Source organism: Ambystoma mexicanum, chromosome 5q, assembly GCF_040938575.1.
Source record: "Ambystoma mexicanum isolate Mex_15411 chromosome 5q, UKY_AmexF1_1, whole genome shotgun sequence".
Lineage (NCBI taxonomy): Eukaryota > Metazoa > Chordata > Amphibia > Caudata > Ambystomatidae > Ambystoma > Ambystoma mexicanum.
The window spans coordinates 393171241-393190157 of NC_090933.1; the positions used below are offsets into that span (position 1 = coordinate 393171241).

General features: G+C 47.5%; 1 protein-coding gene across 1 annotated transcript in view; it reads right to left on the reverse strand.

Annotated features, from left to right (window-relative positions):
• Nucleotides 1-18917, reverse strand: part of ROCK1 (Rho associated coiled-coil containing protein kinase 1) — a 3300884-nt gene that overhangs the window by 1156510 nt on the left and 2125457 nt on the right. The window contains exon 19 of the mRNA XM_069620881.1: nt 17238-17398. Within this exon, the coding sequence (XP_069476982.1) occupies nt 17238-17398 (161 nt within the window). The remainder of the gene's footprint in view (nt 1-17237; nt 17399-18917) is intronic.

Below are 18917 nucleotides of genomic sequence, written 5' to 3' on the forward strand. Positions count from 1 at the left end.
CCTAGAGGTGAACTTAAAATAATAGTGAATATGAATTTTGCACTTTATTCCACTGTGAGAATGACATTACTAAGGCCTATGGTAAAATGCACTTTGGACAATGATGCACTTTAGCCCAATAGGGCATAATAATACTGCATTTAAGCCATCATTGGCCATGAAATACTAATTCTCTAAGGCACAATGCGTCTTGAATTTTGTTGCACTTTAGCCCATTAGGGCACACTGTAGAGGAATGATTTGTAGCACAGAGCACTTAACAGGTTTTAGCCCACTTGGGCATGATCTACACACTGAATATGCAAGCACACAAAAAACTGCTGCTACCCCATGGTTTCTTGCAAACTTACTGTTCTGTTCGTGACACGCAGAATTATACTGTAGTGGAGTTGATTATTAATTATGAATCCACTAAGCTCAAGGGCTGGAATAAAGAGATTAAATATTTTTGTGAAACATTCTGCCAAGTCACGGAATAATACTAATTGGTGCGTGCTCATTAGAAGTTTCATATTAGTCAAGCACAGCACAAAGCTATTTTGGCTACCTAGCAATATATTACAACATGACCACCAGGTTTACTTAACCCCAAGAGCCAGTTTATTCAGTCATATGACAGTTGACATCATCTGACATGGGAGAATGTAGAAATAAAAAACAGCCCGTTACATCCAATTGAAATTTCGTCTGAGGAAGTCCAAGAATAAGGTACGGAACGCGTGGCGCAATTTAACATGGCAGGACTCTAACAAGCTGTTCAGTAAGAAGATGTTGGTTCTTTTAAATCATGTATTTTTATATCCGGTTTTAATGATAAAGTAACATTCATGTTTTTCTGCACCTTACTTAGACCGAGTGCACTCCGGAGGTGAACACGCTTGTTCGACATTTAGTTTTGGTTAGTCTTGCAGGCAATCGAGAGCACCCACTAATAGCAGGCTCGAGCGCCACGTTAGCTAGAAGATTTTTATATATATATATATATATATATATATATATATATATATATATACACACACACACACATATATACATACATACACACACGCTTTGGCACAAATTGTCCTTTTTTGTCTATGGGTGGGAATTAGGTCGCACTACTGGAGAAACAAAATGTTTTGACGCTTAACCTTTTTATTTTTTAACAATTCTTTACAAAACTTAGCAGTCTGGGGGATCCGCAGACTTTTAATCACTTTCGAAATTTCGGCCAAATCGTTACTTGAATCAAATGTTATTAACAATAGAATTTTGAGGAGTTCCTATGTGTCTCCCTAAAATATATATAAATATAATACTGAGGTTACCGAGGATTCCCAGTATCACACAACAAGGTGGCAGTTATTTGAGATTCTATTCATAACTTCTAAAACAGCGGCCTACAGCTCGCTAAATCCCTATCACAGAGGGTTATCTAGTCCTAGCTGGCACTTGTGTGCCGCCTACCTAGCAAAGGGGATAGAGAAGAGACTGGCCCTAATCTGACACTACTGTCCAAATGTTCGTATTTTCTTAAAATCCCACACTTGGAGGAGTGTACTGAAATGTATGTCTCCCCCTTTTGTGTGTCCAATAAAAACAGATTTTTCTACATAATGTTAGGGAGAATTCTCTTATCAGGCTAATTTCCCAAACCTAGTGAGTCCCCCAGCAGCTTTGCTGGATTTTTGGGGTTGGTTTTTTTCTCCTGCTAAGAGTGAGACTCTTTTCCTCCCACTCTTAGGCATGATTTGAAGTATGTCTTTGACTTTTTGTGTGCTTATGGGCTATGGGTTTGTTTTAACTCCATAGGGTATCATCTGTTTTTTCATGTGTGTTACACAGCACCCTCAGTGCAGTAACACAGGGGTGTCATAGTGACCCCCAAACATAGACTCCATATCCTGGGACTGACTACTGTCTCCCAGGGCATGTAAAGTCACCATTGACTTTACTAGTCCAAAATTGTGAACAGAACCAGTACAAACCATCATATTGTGGAAGTACTGGAAGGGTTTAATTCGATTGCCCCTGGGTCTGTTTTCAAGGGGGCACTGTCCAGTCCCCACTTGTTGAGTTTCTGGCTGGTGCCAGTGGTTACCACGCAAAATATTCCACCGGAATATTTCCTATGGGATTTTCCCATTGATTTTAAACGCACCACATTTGGGTGCAATGTTAAAGATACCGCCGGTTTATTTAATATTAAATCAACGGTTGGGTCTTTTCACCAGAACCCTTTTCTAAAATGGCGTTTGTGTCCGTCTCTGTAACTCTGACCAACGTTGAGCCCTTTGTTCCACTTTTTGGCGGGCTTCTCCACAGAAGCCCTCCAAATGGTGCCACTCTGTCTGGGTTCCACAGGATGTGTAGGGAGGGGAATTGGCACCCTGGACTGCATTGCCTTAGCAACTGAAGTCGCACTCTATTCTGATTGGCCCAGTAGTGAGCCGCCCGGCTCAGCATGTTTGAGTGACAGCTAGGCTGTTGAATGGGGGTTTTTCTGCATAAAAGCAGGGCTTTTGGGACTGGAACTTCAGAAGTCGCCAGAGGACCGAAGAATCCGAAGAGGGAAGAAGCTGAACCATCTGCAACGATGACACCACCGGTGGAGCCCTGCTGCAACAAAGTCACTACTTTCCCAAGGACAAGAGAAGATCTTCTGCTGGACGAGTCTTCTTCCTTTGAGCTGGTGGGATCAACCAGTTCGCCCCTTTCGCCTTCCAAAGACGTCTCTTGGTGGAATCGCCCGTGCTAAGCACCCCGGCGACCGGATAGCCAAGCTACACCACTTTGACCGCGAATAAAAGGAACGCACCTTTTACTGACGAACTTCGCAGCTGGTCTCTTCCCTGGGTAGTGCAACGACTACAAGTTTCCTCCTTGACGGGATTTTCTCTTCCCCTGGTCGAAACCATGACTTGCATCCACTGCCAGGAACAACTGCCTCCGCTGGAGCTTCCTCTCTCCTTAAGGTACTGTGTTCCACCTGGCCTCCCTTTCTTCGGATTTCTAAAGGTGACCCTTAAATCCTTGGCTTTCCAACTGGGTTTGGCCTCAGACCTTCTAACTTTACTTCTCGAATCACCCCAACCTCTTTTGAACATTCTGCAAAGACTTTTAGAGCATTTTAAACTGTGTGATCTTGGGCACATTTCGCTTTGCTCCATTTATAGTGGGCCTGGCCTATGAACTTTGGCTCTACAGAGTATACTGCCTTTACTCCATTGCTTTCAACGTCTAAAAGTGTTGGGAACTGTTTTATTTCTATGCTCTGCCTTTTTCTCTCCCTTTAACTTAACTATTGGAGTGCCATCTAGGTTACGCGCTCACATCTGTTTTAACAAATAGTGGTGTTTTAACTCTGACTTGTCTAATAGTTATCAAGGGAGGTGTTTATACTTTACCTGTGTTTTAACTTGCTTTGATTTATAGTGCTAGTGTATTTTCTAAAGTGTGTGTTAAATAATTATATACTTTTGATACAAAGCTCTGGTCAGTGGTTGCTTGTTCCACTGTGTTTTTGGCCCTTTTGTGTATACTCTACATACTGCCTTACTCTTCTGAAGAGAAGTCTGACTGCTCTGCCACAGCTACCAGGTAAATCTGGGTGGTGCAGACTGCTACCAAAAGGGTTTACTGCTTACTCATGTAGTCTTAATCTTCTTGCAGTGTTCCCCAAGGGAACTGCACAGGATTCTGCCTAACACATAAAATTCAATATCTAATTCCCTTTCCTATCCCAGGCTTTCATTAATCGCAATGACCTGGGGGTTCAGGAAATCGACCTGAACACTTGTGGTCTACCGGTTTTAGCGGATTATGTGGTCATCTAGCCGCTTTCTTCAGGACCAAAAACAACATGGGGTTGTTTTTAATAAAAGCAGAAGAGTGTTCGAGTCTTCTTCTGTCTGTGTCAGACGATATTCAATTTCTTCTGTATTGCACTTGTGAAGGGAAACATAAATCATAAAGACTATATCACTTCCTATACCCCTCCTTTGCTTCTCATACAAGGCTGCTGTTAATTCAATCTTTTACCCACCATCTTGATTCCAGTCGTTTTGCAGGGAGCTCCTGTCGTGCAGGCGGTCAGTCTATCCCTGTAATGAGAGAGCCATAGGGGGGGAATATTTCTCGGTTTGCAGATTTACACCAAATCCCTATTCATACTCTTCATCTAATATGTTTCCATTTCTTACCAGAATAATTTTTTCTGAAAGCTCAAAGTTGTGTGTAATTAAGGATTCGAGGGTTCTTGTTCTCATCTTTTTCTCCAAATCCTATGAGAGACAACACCCACAGTCAGAGTGTGTTGTGTTTACGTTTTTTTAAATAACAAGGATTCCCAGCCTGACGACAGGGAATATTCAAAGCATGTGAATCCATTAAAGATCCAATGCTGCCCAGAACCACAGTCGCATTTCTTCTCTGCACAGAGGCAGGGAGCCCCCACCACCCAGTTTGTTGTAGCAGTGCATGGTGCGATGACATAGCAGGCAGACAACTCTCAGACCTTGGGTCTTTTAAAAAATAATATATACTTTATTATGCCACTATAAACAGGGTTTAAAGAATAAAGCCAAGCATCCAACAAATGATTTAGAAGTCAATCCCTGTTTGAATGAAACACTTAAAGTGCATTCCTCCTAAACAAATATAGAAACTTATCCAAAGTATTAAAGACCGTACAGTAAACGCGCTTGCCACAACTAATCCCTTAACATGAAATAACAATTTTCTAAAAGAAAAGATCAAAATAGACAAGTTAAATGTTGCAATGAAGGAAATTAACTTAATTTTCCTTACGTGAAAAAGTGTTGGGGGTAAAATCTCCAATATATAGCATTTATTTATTCTATTTTTGGCGGTAGAGCCCAGACTCAGAGGTATCACAGCGCAAATAAGGCAGTACATAATGAGAGACCCAAGCTACTCCTCACTGATGAGGCCCAACAAGGCTGAAACATGTTTGGGGAGCCTTGTGGTCTCGTGCAGAAGGGATATGACTTCATCAGTTTGTGCTGGACTGCCCCTTTTGGGGTAGGACCAGGCCTGATTTGCATATGGTCTTTCCCCTTCTGTAATGGCTTGGGAGGCGAAGAACGATGGTCTGGAGGGTTGCCCAGAGCAATGCCAGCGGTTAAGATTTATTCTTAACCTTCCAGCCATCACCTCTTGTGTTTTGCTAAAGTACATAATGTGTTACAGAAAGGTTAGAAACAGTGGGGTTACATTTCATCAGAGACGATTGTATTCATAAATTGATGAGACTGAGGAATTACACATATTTGTTGAAACTTAAGGTTTTTACTTGCTTTCGAATGAGTGTGTAAAATGGTTTGTTTTGGATATGCTGAGGGAGGATATTCCATAGTGGAAGCAATGGTGGTTAAGCAGGAGCCCCCCCAACTAGTTTTCTGGAAAATCTATTTATGTGATTGAAGAACAGAGATTGCCTGTGTTGCGTTTCTTAGTGATTCGGTTCATGATATAGGGGGGGGCAGTGTTGTGTAGACAGCGGTATGTGATAGTGAGGAGTTTGAAGTCGATACAAGCTTTCATGGGGTGCCAATGCACCTCTCGTCTGATTTGTGAGATACGATCTGAGCGTTTTATGACCCAAACAGCTCTAAGAGCGTTGTTTTGAAGCAATTGGAGTTTCTTGAGGTTTTGGTTAGAGGTCCCTGCTAGGATGGCATTGCAATAGTCCAGTTTGCTGCCTATGATGGCTTTAGCTAGGGTGAGGCAGTTGTCAGGGGTAAGGAATCTTCTGGTGAGGTTTATTAGTTTGGTGGAATAGACTGCTGAGGAGGCAGTTGCTTTTACATGTTTTTGCATGTTGAGTTCAGCGTCCAGGTAGATGCCTAGTGTTTTGACATTGGCGGAGACCGGGATGGAGTTGCCGTTGATGCAGAAAGAAGAGAAGACTGGACTGAGATGTTTGAGGTGTGTGGGATACCATGATAAGGAGCTCTGTGTTTTCGTCATTCTGGCCATGATGGTGAGTGGCCATCCAGGTCTGCATGATGCTGAAGACGCGGTTAATGTTAGCAGAGTCTAAATCGCGGTTCCTGGTTATTTTGAGTAGGATTTGTGTATCATCGGCGAAATTGGTGTAGGGTATGTTGAGGCTGTCAAGGTGGTCAAAGAGGGGTTTGGTGTACATGTTATAGAGGGTAGATAAGAGGCAGGAGCCTTGTGGGACACCGTAGGAGACAGGTATGGGGTCTACAGATTCAGGCCCTGCGAAGGCCCAGGTGGATCGGCCGGATAAGATCCATAAGGTGGCTTCTGGGGAGAGGTGGAAAGTTGCGGTAAGGTGTTTGCAGAGGATTTCATGATCTATCAGGTCGAAGGCTGCAGAGAGGTCAAGTAGGAGGAGGATTTCAAGCTCGCAGTTATCCCTAACGTGGTCAAGCTGGATCTGAAGGTCAAGGAGGGAGGATTCCGTACTGTGTTTCGGTCTAAAGCCAGATTGGCAGGTACCTAGCAAATTGTGTTTTTCAAGATGTAATATGAGTTGCGTGTGGGCAGTGCGGTCCAGGATTTTGAGGAGATAGGGTAATGTGGTGATAGGGCGGTAGTTAGTGGGGATGGTGGGATCTAAGGTGGGCTTCTTCAGGAGGGGAGAGACCCATGCTTCTTTGATGGCCGTAGGAATTGAGTTGGATTTAAATGATGCATTAATGAAGTTGGCTATAGTAGGAGCCAAGGGTTCTGCACACATTTTGACAATATGAGATGGGCATGTGTCGCCAACACAGTTGGATGCTTTCAGGTGCTGGATGATTGTGAGGACTTAAGGGGGGAGACGGCAGAGAATCGGAACTGTGGTGGATGGGTGGCGGTCAAGGGGTGATGACCAAGGGGGTAGGTGGCAAAGGTGGGAGAAGTGATTTTTTTGCACATGGCTTTGTCTCTTAATTTCTGTGTTTTGGTGTCCAAGGAGGATTGGATGAGTGTGCACCATGTTTTGTTCTTTGAGAAGTTGTCGGATGGGGAAGTGGGGGTTTCAAACTAAGAATTTTGAAGAGCTCTTTTGTATTTGAACTTGCGTCAGAGATTCTAATGTTGAAGATATTGGCTTTGGTAGCAATGATAGCTTTTTTTTTTTTTTTAGAAGTGTCTGAAAGGCTATTTTGTTGGTGGGATTCTTCCTCCAGAGATGTTCGAATGCATGTTTCTTATTCCGGAGGGAGGCTAGTTCAGTGTACCAGTTTTGGGGGTTCCTTTTTTTCCGGGAGGTGGTTTTAACGGTGGCATGTTCGTCAAGTGCAGTGAGCAGTGCATGGTTGTAGGATGGTAGTAGGGCTTCGAACGTGGAATTGTCTTGGGCTGATTTGAGTGGGGCTAAGATGGCGGGAGTCAGATGCTCGGCTGTGAGCTTGCAGGTGTGTCTAGCAGTGATGGGAAGGGGCTCGCTGTTAGTAGGGGTGTTTTTGGCGGTAGCGGTAAAGGAGAATAGGATCAGGGAGTGATCTGATCAAGGAAGGGGGAGAATGTAGGATATCTGGAGGGGAATGCTGCAAGGGAGAATTCAATAAGTGTTCTACCTTTTCCGTGTGGGCAAGTGAGAGGACCAATTGAGCGAAGTTCATTTAATCAAGGGTGGCTGCAAGGGTGTATTTAGTATTGGGCTCGAGGAGCAGAGATGAGGAGTGGGATGTCGGTATCTGGGTTGCCAGTGTGGGAGGGTTGGCGGTAGAGGAGGAGTAAATTGATGGTGGTCTGGGGGAGGATTCAAGTTTGGCCAGGTGGATTTCATAACCTAGTATCTGCTGCAGAGTGGAGGCTCTGATGGGGAGGGTGGAATTGCGGATGAATGCAACTCCACCTCCTAGGCCGACTTGACGGTCGACTCGTAGGATGGAATATCCAACAGGAATGACGAGAGAGAGGAGGCCAGCTGCTTCATGTAGCCAGGTTTCAGATAAGGCCAGTAAGCCTAAAATGTTAGCTAGTAGAAGGTCGTAGATGTCTGGAGCATGAGCGCAGATGCAGCAAACTTTTATTGAAGAACAGGCAAAGGAGTTAGGAGGGGGAGTGGGGCGAAGGTAGGCTTGGGGGTGGGTGGGAGGGCTAGTGGAATTGTGGTGGGGGTTTAAGGCGAGATCTTTTGGTCTTCTTGGCCCATTTTTGTTTAGGTCCTCGGAGGGGAGGGGGTGTGGGGATTCTGGAGCAGAGTCTATAAGGCGGGTGGGACCTACGCAGGGTGCTAATAGTTCTTGTGTTCTTGTAGGATAGTGTGGTTGCCAGTGAGTATGTTATTCAGTAGGGCATAGTGGCACTGGGGTTTGGGGAGAGGCCTGTCTAGATTTAAAGTGCTGTGGTAGGGCACATAGGAAGCTGATGGGGTTTCTTTGTTAGTGCTAATTTGTGTTGGTGCAGGCAGCAGGCAGGTCGTTGATATAAAGTGCTTTCATAATGCAACAAAAGTCCATCAGTTCAAAAATGTCTTTCCTCTGCCTCTCTCAGATGGACAACCAACAAGGTTGTTGATGCGAAGAACTCGACTGGGGCCTGAAGTTGCTTTTCAGGTTCAGAGCGTCAGACAAAGGACCAGCTAGGTCCTGTGCTCTGGTTCCTTATCTCAGTCCTCCGGTTAATTAATCTCTCTTTTTCTTGGTTATATGGTACATTGCCCCAACCTCCTGCTGGGGTTCTGGGTTTCTGTCCCCCTTTCTTTTACAGGCCTTTAGCTTTGAGCCCTCTACTGCTTCAGGGGACTTGGCGTTGCTCAGTTTTCTCCTTCAGGAGTCTTTCTTCCTTACCTACTTTCGCTCTTTGCCTTTAAGTCTTCAGGAAACCTGGGGTTCACCCCTCACTCTTCCAGGGCTACTCTTCTGTTCTTTATTTGCCCCTCACCTCTGTTGGAGTCTCAGTTTCACCCTTCTCTCTATCAGGAGACTTTATCTCACTTCTCTTTGTATCGCCCCTCAACACCTGAGAGGTCTTAGCCCTAGCCCTTCCTCTCTTCAGGGATCTAGTCTCTTTACTTCCCTATCTATTCTGTTCAGGGGGTCTTTGCTTCTGCCCCTCTTCTCTCTCGGGGTCCTGCTTCTGCCTTGGTTTCCCTCCCAGAGTTTTAAGCAAGGTTTTGCCTTAGCCTCTTCCCAGGTGGGTCAGCTCGTCCACCTTTTCGGCTTAGATGGTGCTGTAGGGGTACTCTCCTTCTTCCCGCTAGGTCTGTCAATTTGCTCCAGGCTCTTCAGGCAGCTTCCCGGAAGGCAGTGCTACACGGTAGCCCAGGCTCCTTCACCCAGGCAGCAACTCCTACTCCTTCAGGATACAGCTCAACTTCATTCACCAAAGTCTAGGGAGAAGTAGAGGGAACCTGGGAACCTGCCCTTGACTGAGAAAAGCTCTGGCTCTGCTTTTGTAGCCAGACTCCTCCTCCTTCTGTTGGTCGCCGATTAGTGGAAAGCATTGCTTACAGGAGTGGGTGGCAGAGTCTTCCACTCTGGTCCTTCTGTTTTAGGCTCTCTCTTTGTTGGCCAGTTTGAAGTTCTGTTTTTATTTGTATTTTACCTTGACCCCCTTAAAGTATTGCTTGTCTCAACTCAGGCTTTTATTATGTTAGGTTATGTGTCTGCTTGCATTTGCCAAAGTTCCTCCATGGGGATTGGCATTCGAGTCCTTCCATTGATTAAGCAGTCTGAACTTGTGCTGGTGCTTCCAAAAGAACAGGCTATGGCCTTTCCTCTGCGGTCCTGCAGCGTCTCTGCCAGCATCGCTCATGTTCTCTTCCGCAGCGCAGAGCATGCTGCAGTTCTGGTAGCTTTCATTCCCATATGTAGACACCGTGGGTTTGGCACCACATTGTCTAGCCACGCCATGCAAGCCATTGTCGCTATCCTCCCCAGCGGGCAGGGCCGACACCACTAACAGGTTGTCTTGGGAAACTATTATGTGGGTCATGGCAAAGCGACTCATCCCCAGTCCCTGCCGGTGTATTCTGGTGCGGTGGGCCCCGATGGTGTCAATGGAGACCACCGGTGCAGAGGCCATAGGCGCTGCGATGTGGCAAAGATGTCAAGCATCTTTAACCTAAAGGCTTCCCAATCCTCTGGGATGGAGGATTGGGTGGGAAAAAGTACAAGTGGAGCCAGTGCTCCAGAGAAGATTTCGAATTGGGAGTATTTTACTCCCTATTTTTGAAAGTTGGGAGAACATTTTTTTTTTTGGGCAGTGAAAATGCAAGTCGATTTCCAATGGGAGTATATTATAAGCGAGTAAACATACATTTTTTTAACAGGAAACAGAAATGTTTCTGTAATGTCTTTGCACCTAGTTATTTTATGTACATTAAAATATTATTAGTTACTCACTGTAGAGACTAAAACGTACTCTTAGTCCTTAGTTCCCTTTCCTCCATATTGCATGAGTGTCCCTTCCAAAGGACGGGAGACAATCTTTTTCACCCAAAAAACTTTTTTTCCCTTTAAATTTAGAGGAGCGCGAGGGTGCGGCCCTGGGAGTATGCGCTGCCCTGACTACACCCTCCGGTGCCACACCTCAGTCCCCATAGATGCATTGACAATAGATGGGGGGAGGATGGAGGGATGTATGGAGGAGAGGGGACTAAGAGTATGTTAGTCACTACGGTGAGAAACTAATAATTACTCTTACGTCCCGTCTCCTTTCCTCCATACTGCGTGGGCGATTACAACTGAGTGTAGCCCCAAGGTGGAGAGGAAACCCTCCTTAGGCAAAAAGGTTTCTAAGAACCGCCTGTACGAAAGCCGCATCGGATCTAGAGCCGACATCCAAACAGTAGTGCTTGCAGAAAGCCGAAGGGGGGGCCATGTGGCCACCCTGCTCATGACCTGCCAGAGGACATGCCGCTGGAATGCGATGGCCGTTGCCTTGGCTCTGACTGCGTGGGCCTGCATATTGGCTGGCAGTGGCTTATGCTGTCCCTCATACGCTTCCTTGATGGCCAAGATCATCCAATGGGATATGGAGGCCTTGGAGGCCTGATATCCCAGTCTTGCGCTTCCGAAGGTGACAAAAAGTGCGTCCAACCTGCAGAAGCCCTTGGTCCTGTCTAAGTGGAATTTTATGGCACGCCTGACATCCAGGCAGTGCAGAACTCTCTGTGCCTCATCTTTGGGCTCAGCAAAAAACGTAGGCAGCACTATTTCTTCATTCAGATGGAATGCGGAAGGCACCTTAGGTAGGAACGCTGGGTGTGTCCGCAGTACTACCATGTCCATGTGAAACGTACTATAGGGCTCTGAGGCGACCAGCGCCTGGATTTCCTTATCCTGCAAGCCGAGGTGAAGCCGACTAGCAAGCCCGTCTTAATGGTGACCAGCCGGATGTCCGCAGACGCCATTGGCTCAAATAGCTTATGCACTATGCACCCAACACTATATTGAGGTCACAACACGGGGTGTGACCTCTTAATGGGCGGGTAGAGTCTGGCGAGTCACACCAGATGCTTCTTGACAATTGGGTTGGAAGAGGGGAAGACCTCTTCCTCTGAGTTTCTGTAGGCCCCAATGGCTGCCAAGTAAGTGCGGCAAGTGTCTACCTGCACGCCCAAGTGGGTGAGATGCGCCGAGAAGGAGAGCATGTTGTCTAATGTACATGCAAGGGGGTTGATATCCTTGGAGTCTGCCCAGTGACAGAACCTGGTCCACTTGCTCTTGTACTGGGCCCTGGTAGCTTTGCTCCTAGCTCCCTGTATGATCTCTAGATTAGCCCGAGGTGTCCAAGTGTGACCTGCTCAGGAACCATGCTGTGAGGGCTAGTTTCTGTGGCGCAGGGTGAATGCCCCTGCCCCCCTGCTGCACCAGAAGATGTGCTTGACCCTTCGGAAGGCGAATGGGAGGTCTCTCCAAGGCTGAGCAGCTCCAAGAACTATGGACTGGCTGGCCACCATGGAGCTATCAGAATGACGCTGAGTTGGTGAGACTCCTTGATCTTGCATATCACCCTGTGTATCAGCGGCCTGGGTGGAAAGGCGTATGCTGTCATGCCATTCCACTGAATCTGAAATGCGTTGCTCAGGGAGCCGGGGCGCCGCCCCTTCCAGGAGGTGAACTGTTGCCAGTTCCTGTTGTCCCAGGAGACAAAGAGGTCCACCTGGGGGTGTACCCATCTGCTGAAGATCTCCAGCAGTACAAGGTCGTTTAGCTGCCACTCGTAATTGTCCGCTCCCCGCCTGTTGAGCCTGTCCGCCTCCAGGTTGGATTCACCCAGGAGGTGGACAGCCGTGAGGTAGATGTTGTTCTCCAGTGCCATGGGCGCAGTGGTTATCCAGGGTGGCCCCCCTTCCCTCGAGAGAGGAGTCCGTTGTGATGGTGACCTGCAGGATAGGTTGTCGGAAGGGCTTTCTCGTCCGCAGGTTGCAGTCCCTGAACCACCAAGTGAGGTCCGGGTGAAGAGAAAGAGGAACGATGATCATCCCCGCCTGAGAGCCCCGTTCCTGGTTCCACGATGCCGCAAAGTGCAGCGGTATCCTCCTCATCCGGAGTCTCGTGTGGGGGATGGCCAATAGGACCACTGCCATGAGACCCAGAAGGTGTTGGTACCACCAGGCCGAAGTCACTTCTCTGCTGAGGAAGTGTGCAGTGGCCCTCTTGATGGCTGTGATCTTGTCCTCCGAGGGAAAAACTCTTGGCGCCTGTGTCCCTGATGAGCCCCAAGAAGATGAGAGTCTGCATAGGCTGCAGCTGTGACTTCTTGAGATTGAGCGAAAATCCCAGATTGTGAAGTGTGTTCATGAGGGCGTGAGAGGTGCAGTGTACCGCTTCCGGAGATGAAGCCCTGATGAGCCAGTCTAGGTACAAATAGATGTGGTAGCCCTGATCCCTAAGGAGGGCCACCACAGTATTCATCAGCCTGGTAAAGACCCTGGGGGCCGAGTTGAGGCCAAAGGGAAGCACCTTGTATTGGAAATGGTAGCCCATGATCCTGAATCGTAGAAAAGAACAATGAGGCTGCCAGATCGGGACATGCAAGTATGCGTCCTTCAAATCCATGGAGCACATCCAGTCTCCCCTGCACTATGTCTCAGCTAATAAAGCTGGTGTAAGCATCTTGAATTTTTGTAGCGGTAGGGAGAGGTTGAGGGTGGAAAGGTCCAGCACAACCCTCAGGCCCAGCTGGTTCTTTTTCTGAATGGCGAAAATCCTGGAATAGAAGCCCAAGCCTCTTCGGGAGGCTGGGGACTTCCTCCACTGCCTGGCTCTTGACGAGCGACCAGATCTCCGCCAAAAGAGTTGCTGTTCCAATCTGTGGGAGTGGAGGGGAAGAGGGAGGAGAGGCTGGGATGAGTAGGCGGTGCCCCTTGGATACTACCGAGAGGAACCAGGGGTCCGCTAAATTCTAGTGCCAGAACTGTGCATGAAGAGTAAGCCTGCCCCCATGTGGTCCCGCAGGTGCGTGTCATGCCTTCTTTCCCTCTGAGGCTGTTGCTGAGAAGGGGGACTGGAAAAAGCCCTTACTCCTTTCCTCCCTTTTTGTTGTTTGCGCCGATGTTGGGTCGGCGAATGGTCATGCTGCCTAGACCTCTGCAATTGGAAGCCACGGAACCCTCCGTATGTATGCCCCTTGTCTGATGCCCTGCTGTGACTGGGTGTACGTTTTGGGGGTGGTCTTTGTCAGGATGGATAGAGACTTGGCCGTTTGTGAGCTCCTTTTCTTTTCATCCAGCTCTTCGTCCGTGGTGGAGTGGAAGAGGTCACCCCCGTTGAACGGAAGGTCTAAGATGCGTTCCTGGACATCCGGGTTGAATTTAGTAGCACAAAGCCAGGCTGATCTTCTCATGTCCGTGGCAATGCAGATGGCTCGACCAGAGGTGTCAATGTGGGCTGCGGTGGACTCCATGATGTCTTGTGCCACCATCTTGGCCTCAGCCAGTCCCGCCTTGAATCGTGATTGGCTCTGCGCCGGAAGCTCTGGGAGGAAATCGTCATTTTCCCGCTAAAGCCTCTGGTTAACGGCTGCCAGCATGGCATTGGCGTTGGCTTGACGAAGATGCAGAGACGTGTTGGAATACAGCTTCTTCCCGTATGCCTCCAAGATCTTCTCCTCCTTGCCTACCAGCTCCGGGGAGGAAGAGGCTGAGGACGACTGAGGTCTGGAGTATAGTGATGCCGCAGAGATCACCGAAGAGTGCAGCTGAGGGTGGGCCGATAGCAAGAGTGTATCCCCCTCATCTGCCTGTACTTGGCGTCCAGGTGTCGATTGACCAGCTGGACAGAGTGGGGCTTGAGCCAGCCCTTTTTGGCCAAGACGACTATGTCCTTCTGCATCGGGATCCCTGTTCTCGCTGCGGGACGTAGCGTGAGGACTTCAGCGAGGAACCCCTCTGATGGTTACTCGACCTCGGGTTGAAAAAGGCCCAAGTACTCTGCCAGCCCCACAAGACCTTCATGGAAGCCCTTGGCTGATGAATGTGTGTCGAAGTCCTCCTACTCATCTGTGTCCACCCGAGGGTCCGGTTGGTACAGCACTGGTGGAGGGGTGCTGGGAGCCAAAAGCTGGGGTGTGGAGACCGGAAGCTGCAGCAGAGGCTGGTACAGAACCGCCTGCACAATCGGTAGGGCCGGAGCGAGCGGCGGAGGCTGAACATGGGCCAGGGGCGCCTGAACTGGGGCCTGCAGCGCTGGAGCCATTGGTGGGAGCACGTCCATGATGGCGTCCCTGAGGATGACCTCCATCTGACGAGATTTCATGAGCCCGAGGAACCTTTCAAAAAATCCGTCCTCACAGGCCGGAGGGGTGGTAGGCAATACTGACGTGGCAGTGTGCGGCTGCTGGAGCCGTTGCATACTTTGCCAATACGGATATAGCGGAAACCTGCCTGGCGCAAAAGAAGGGTAGGCTGTAGGCCACGTACCTGGTTTACACAAGTCCCACCTTGACGCACGTTCCTCCATCTGCTCCCCGTCGTGGTGCGGTATCGGACGGATGTCAGAAATGTCTGGCACAGCAGCCATTTTGTCAAGCTGCCTTCCACGTGCCTGCTTCAAGTTGCTTGGCCCTGCCCCATCCAGGACTCTTGAATGTGGATAATGAGGCCTACCCTGTTCCTCAGGCCGAGGCCTGGTAGGCGTTTCGCCCTCGGCGGATCTGCTGGTAGAACTGTGTAAAGGCGCCCCCTCAGACATGTTGCCGGTACTAGGGCGTGGCCCTTCCAGTAACGAGCCATTAAAAGAAACTTCCGGTCCCTCAGCACTGTCCCCGGGAGGATCAACTGACCACTCGGCCTGCCGGCCGGTATTCGTGCTGGTATGAGGACCTGAGCAGTCCTTCCTGGGCGGGTGAGTCCTTGGAAGGAGTCTCCCTTGCGGGTTGCTCTGGAAAAGAGCGCCCCTAACTTGGGCTTGGATCGATGATAGACTACGTCTTTTAGGTCCTCTGGAGGCGATCTCTGGAAGAGCTCCTTCCCACCTGACTAGTCTGTTCTTAAGAGACATCGAGGAGAGCGCGTTGCATGCGGTACAAGCTTGCCAGCCATGGTCTGGGCCAAGGTAACATAGGCAGGGGCGTGGGGGTCTTTAGGTGGAAAGAGCCCGTCGCGGGATGACACCTGCTGAACCCTGTAGAAGTCGACATGCAACGGGGAGGAGCGTTACAGAGTACCTGAATGATAAAAAGACAAAAAGACAGAAGAGAAGAAGTATCCGCGTGGAATTACATGGCCGCAAGCCAAACCCAGGAGCGCTGGTGAATTCGGCCTGTTCCCGTCGATGTGGAAAAGGGGACTGGGGTGTGGTGCCAGAGGGCGGAGTCAGGGCAGCGCATGCTCCCAGGACAGCACCCCCGTGCGCCTCTAAATTTAAAGAGGAAGATGTTTTTTTCTGGTGAAAAAGGTGCGGTCTCCCAACTGTTTTGCCAGACGACCATACAGTGTGGAGGAAAGAGTAATACATATTTACTTCTTCCGATCCGGCAGTAATTAAAGTATTTCTTTCTACTTGTACTACATGCACTACTGGCCCAAACATATCCATGGCGCTGTTTGGGCGAAAGAATGGGCACAAGGTCCTACATGTCTGTTGCCTATTTTTTGTTCGGTGTATTTTTACTCACTATTTTAATTTTTTGGGGAGTATTTTCCTATTTTTAGAGGGTAAAAGTGGCTGATATACCCCTTATCTGTAGGCCAGTGTTGCAATATGAGCATGAGGAAACTTTGCTCAGCCCATGCTCTCCTCATTAGGCACATGAGGTCCATCGGGCTGAAGCCTGGCAGAGGCTCTAAACAGCTCGGAACAAACTCGGTGGAAGGTGCATGGCCCTTAGAATTGTCAGTGCTGGTAGAACTCTCTGGATGTAGACAACTCATCTCAGGCAGCTGCCTGGAAAGAGGACCTGAAGAACCGTTTGTTTGCACCAGTAGAAACTAAAGGAGTCTCTGCATCATCCCAGGGTATGGCAGTGCCTAGCTGCAAGAGACTCACTACGTTCTCTACAGGACAAATCCTCCCCCGCAAAGCAGCCCCAGTGCTTGAATTCTACTAACTGTCAAAGAAAGCGGTTTCTCCAATGACTGATGAGAAAGGGCATCACAGGCATCCCATTGATTATCCTGACCAAACAATTGAGGCAGACGGTGTGGGGATCTGATAAAGAGCACTACAAAGTGCATGACTTGGATGCTGAAATCCTGGTTTGCCCTGACAAACAGGAGGAACCAGCAGGGAGAAAAAGAAGATGGAAACATTTTAAACAAGGTGAAAGATTAAAAGGCAGAAAAATAAACATGACTGTTGCTGCTCAGGTGTTCAATCTCATAAGCACAGAAAAAGGGAATGGTTGCCAGGAGGTAGATCCACTGTGCGGAAGGGCAACACTTGCACATCTGCGCTGGATCGGCAACTACATTTAAGAGCATTTATTCTGCAAAAGGCTTCGGTCCCATCCCTACAGACCGACTCCCATAAACACAAAGAAAAGGGGAAGTGACACAAAAGTAAAAGACTTTGGTACATGAAAATGCAGATTCTGATGAAACTAAAAGAGAATATTTTAACAATAAAGTTTTACTTAAACTCAAATACATTGTTTCGATTTAATTAATGCCATGAGGCCTACTTCTAAAGACATGCATGCCTGGCCCTTGGTAGACTTCTTTGATTAATCTGCAGGAGGAAGCTATCCAAAGCAAATCAACTTTATGACATTAAGGTTCAGTCAATTATATGTATAAATGTATCTCATGGATTTAAAAAAAACAAAAAAGCTTTAGAAGTGAACTTCTGGACAACAAAAAAGACAACATGTATATATAATCTTACATTATCCTCTAATCTCTCTTTCTGTTGAATAAGATGTTCCATTTTCTGATGAGACTGCTTCAGGTCCAAGTCCAACATGGAACACTGCTTTTCAATCTCCACCCTCCGATTTTCAGCCTTTTCCTTGGCTGCTCTTTCCATCTTAACTTTCCTTTCCATCTCTAAAGCAGAATAAAATCGGGAGTTACTATTGTTTTTAATTAAACAGTCTGTGCTTGGTTTACTCCATCTGCGTAGACTGACATTAATTGAATTGACAAACCATTTGCATTGAGATTCGTAGACAGAGCCTAACTACAAAACTTGCAACGTTTCTAAAATTCAAAATGGCTGAAGAATTTACCAATCTGAAATTATGTTCAAACATGTTCCATTTACTTCTATGCTCCATACACATTTCCAAATTGTTAATCATGTATTTATAATCCTCAGGACCTTCGGTATTGTCTCAATAGAACAATGAAACATGCATTTATTAAACATTCTCATTATTTCTTCCTGGATGCCACCATTTTCCTGTGATTTTACACCCGGAACAGTAAACGCTTGTGTGCTGCATTAGTTTTAAAGCAATAGAAAAATAAGTCATTTAGAGTTCCTAGTTTACTGCCAAATAACCTATGCAGGATTTTCTGATATGATATGGCATTTTGTAACGCGCCTATACACAAGTGTTTCAAGGCGCGACGAGGCAGGGAGGGGGAACAAGGGGAGACAGACAACGATCCTACTAGGCCAGGTGTCATTCAGATCGCGCAAGTGCAAAGGTAGAGGGGAAGGGAAAAAGTGCAAGGGGTAAAGGGAGCGGGGAAAGTGCAGTACAGGGTTGGTAGAATACAAGATAAATAATAAGGGCCCCCTGGTGGCAAGTGCAAGGTAAGTGCAGACAAGTGCTGGGAAGGGGGGCTGTAGGGATACAGAGACAGTCCCGCAGTGCAGGGGTTAACAGGGAGGCAGTGCAGGGGAGAGTGGCTGGGCCAAGGACCGAGAATGGTGAGTAACCCAGTTGCAGATTCAGTGCAGTTTCAGTAATTAGCAGGGGAGAGGGGGAGAGAAAGCAGAAGCAAAGAGGAAGGTTTTGAGGTGCTTCCGGAACCGAAGGTAAGGAATTTTAGACCGGGCATCCATCATCTTTAAAGCATCCGACTGATTAAACCTAAAAAAGCATGCCTGCGTGCTTATCTTGTATAATCCACAGATACATTTGTAACCCCTTGGTCCAAAAATAATTCTGCACTTATTCTTTACAAGAGGATTTCAGCTGTACGCATCATCCCTCTTTGAAATAACTTGCACATATATTTTAAATCTTCAAAGTGTTTGCATCCACAAGGGCTCCGAATACCCTGACAGTATACCTGCCCCTTGCAATTCCCAGAATCTACATTTCGGAATGCATTACTTAAATTGCGGAATAGGATATGAAAATGTGTTAAATAGTTCATAAGCTGCAAATCATCAGCCATTTCTTTTGCAGAAATGAAAGCCGGTAGGAATCCAGGAAACACTGTTACAGTACCAATTTAATCAAATGAACGGGTCAACATTTCTAGTCCAAGCCAGTATTTCCAAAACTTGTGTTCCAAGAGTGCACGGTCCATCAATCCTATTAGATACCAAATTACTGCACTATATCGAAGTAAGTGCACAGACTTGCCCACATAAACATCTGCTACCGGT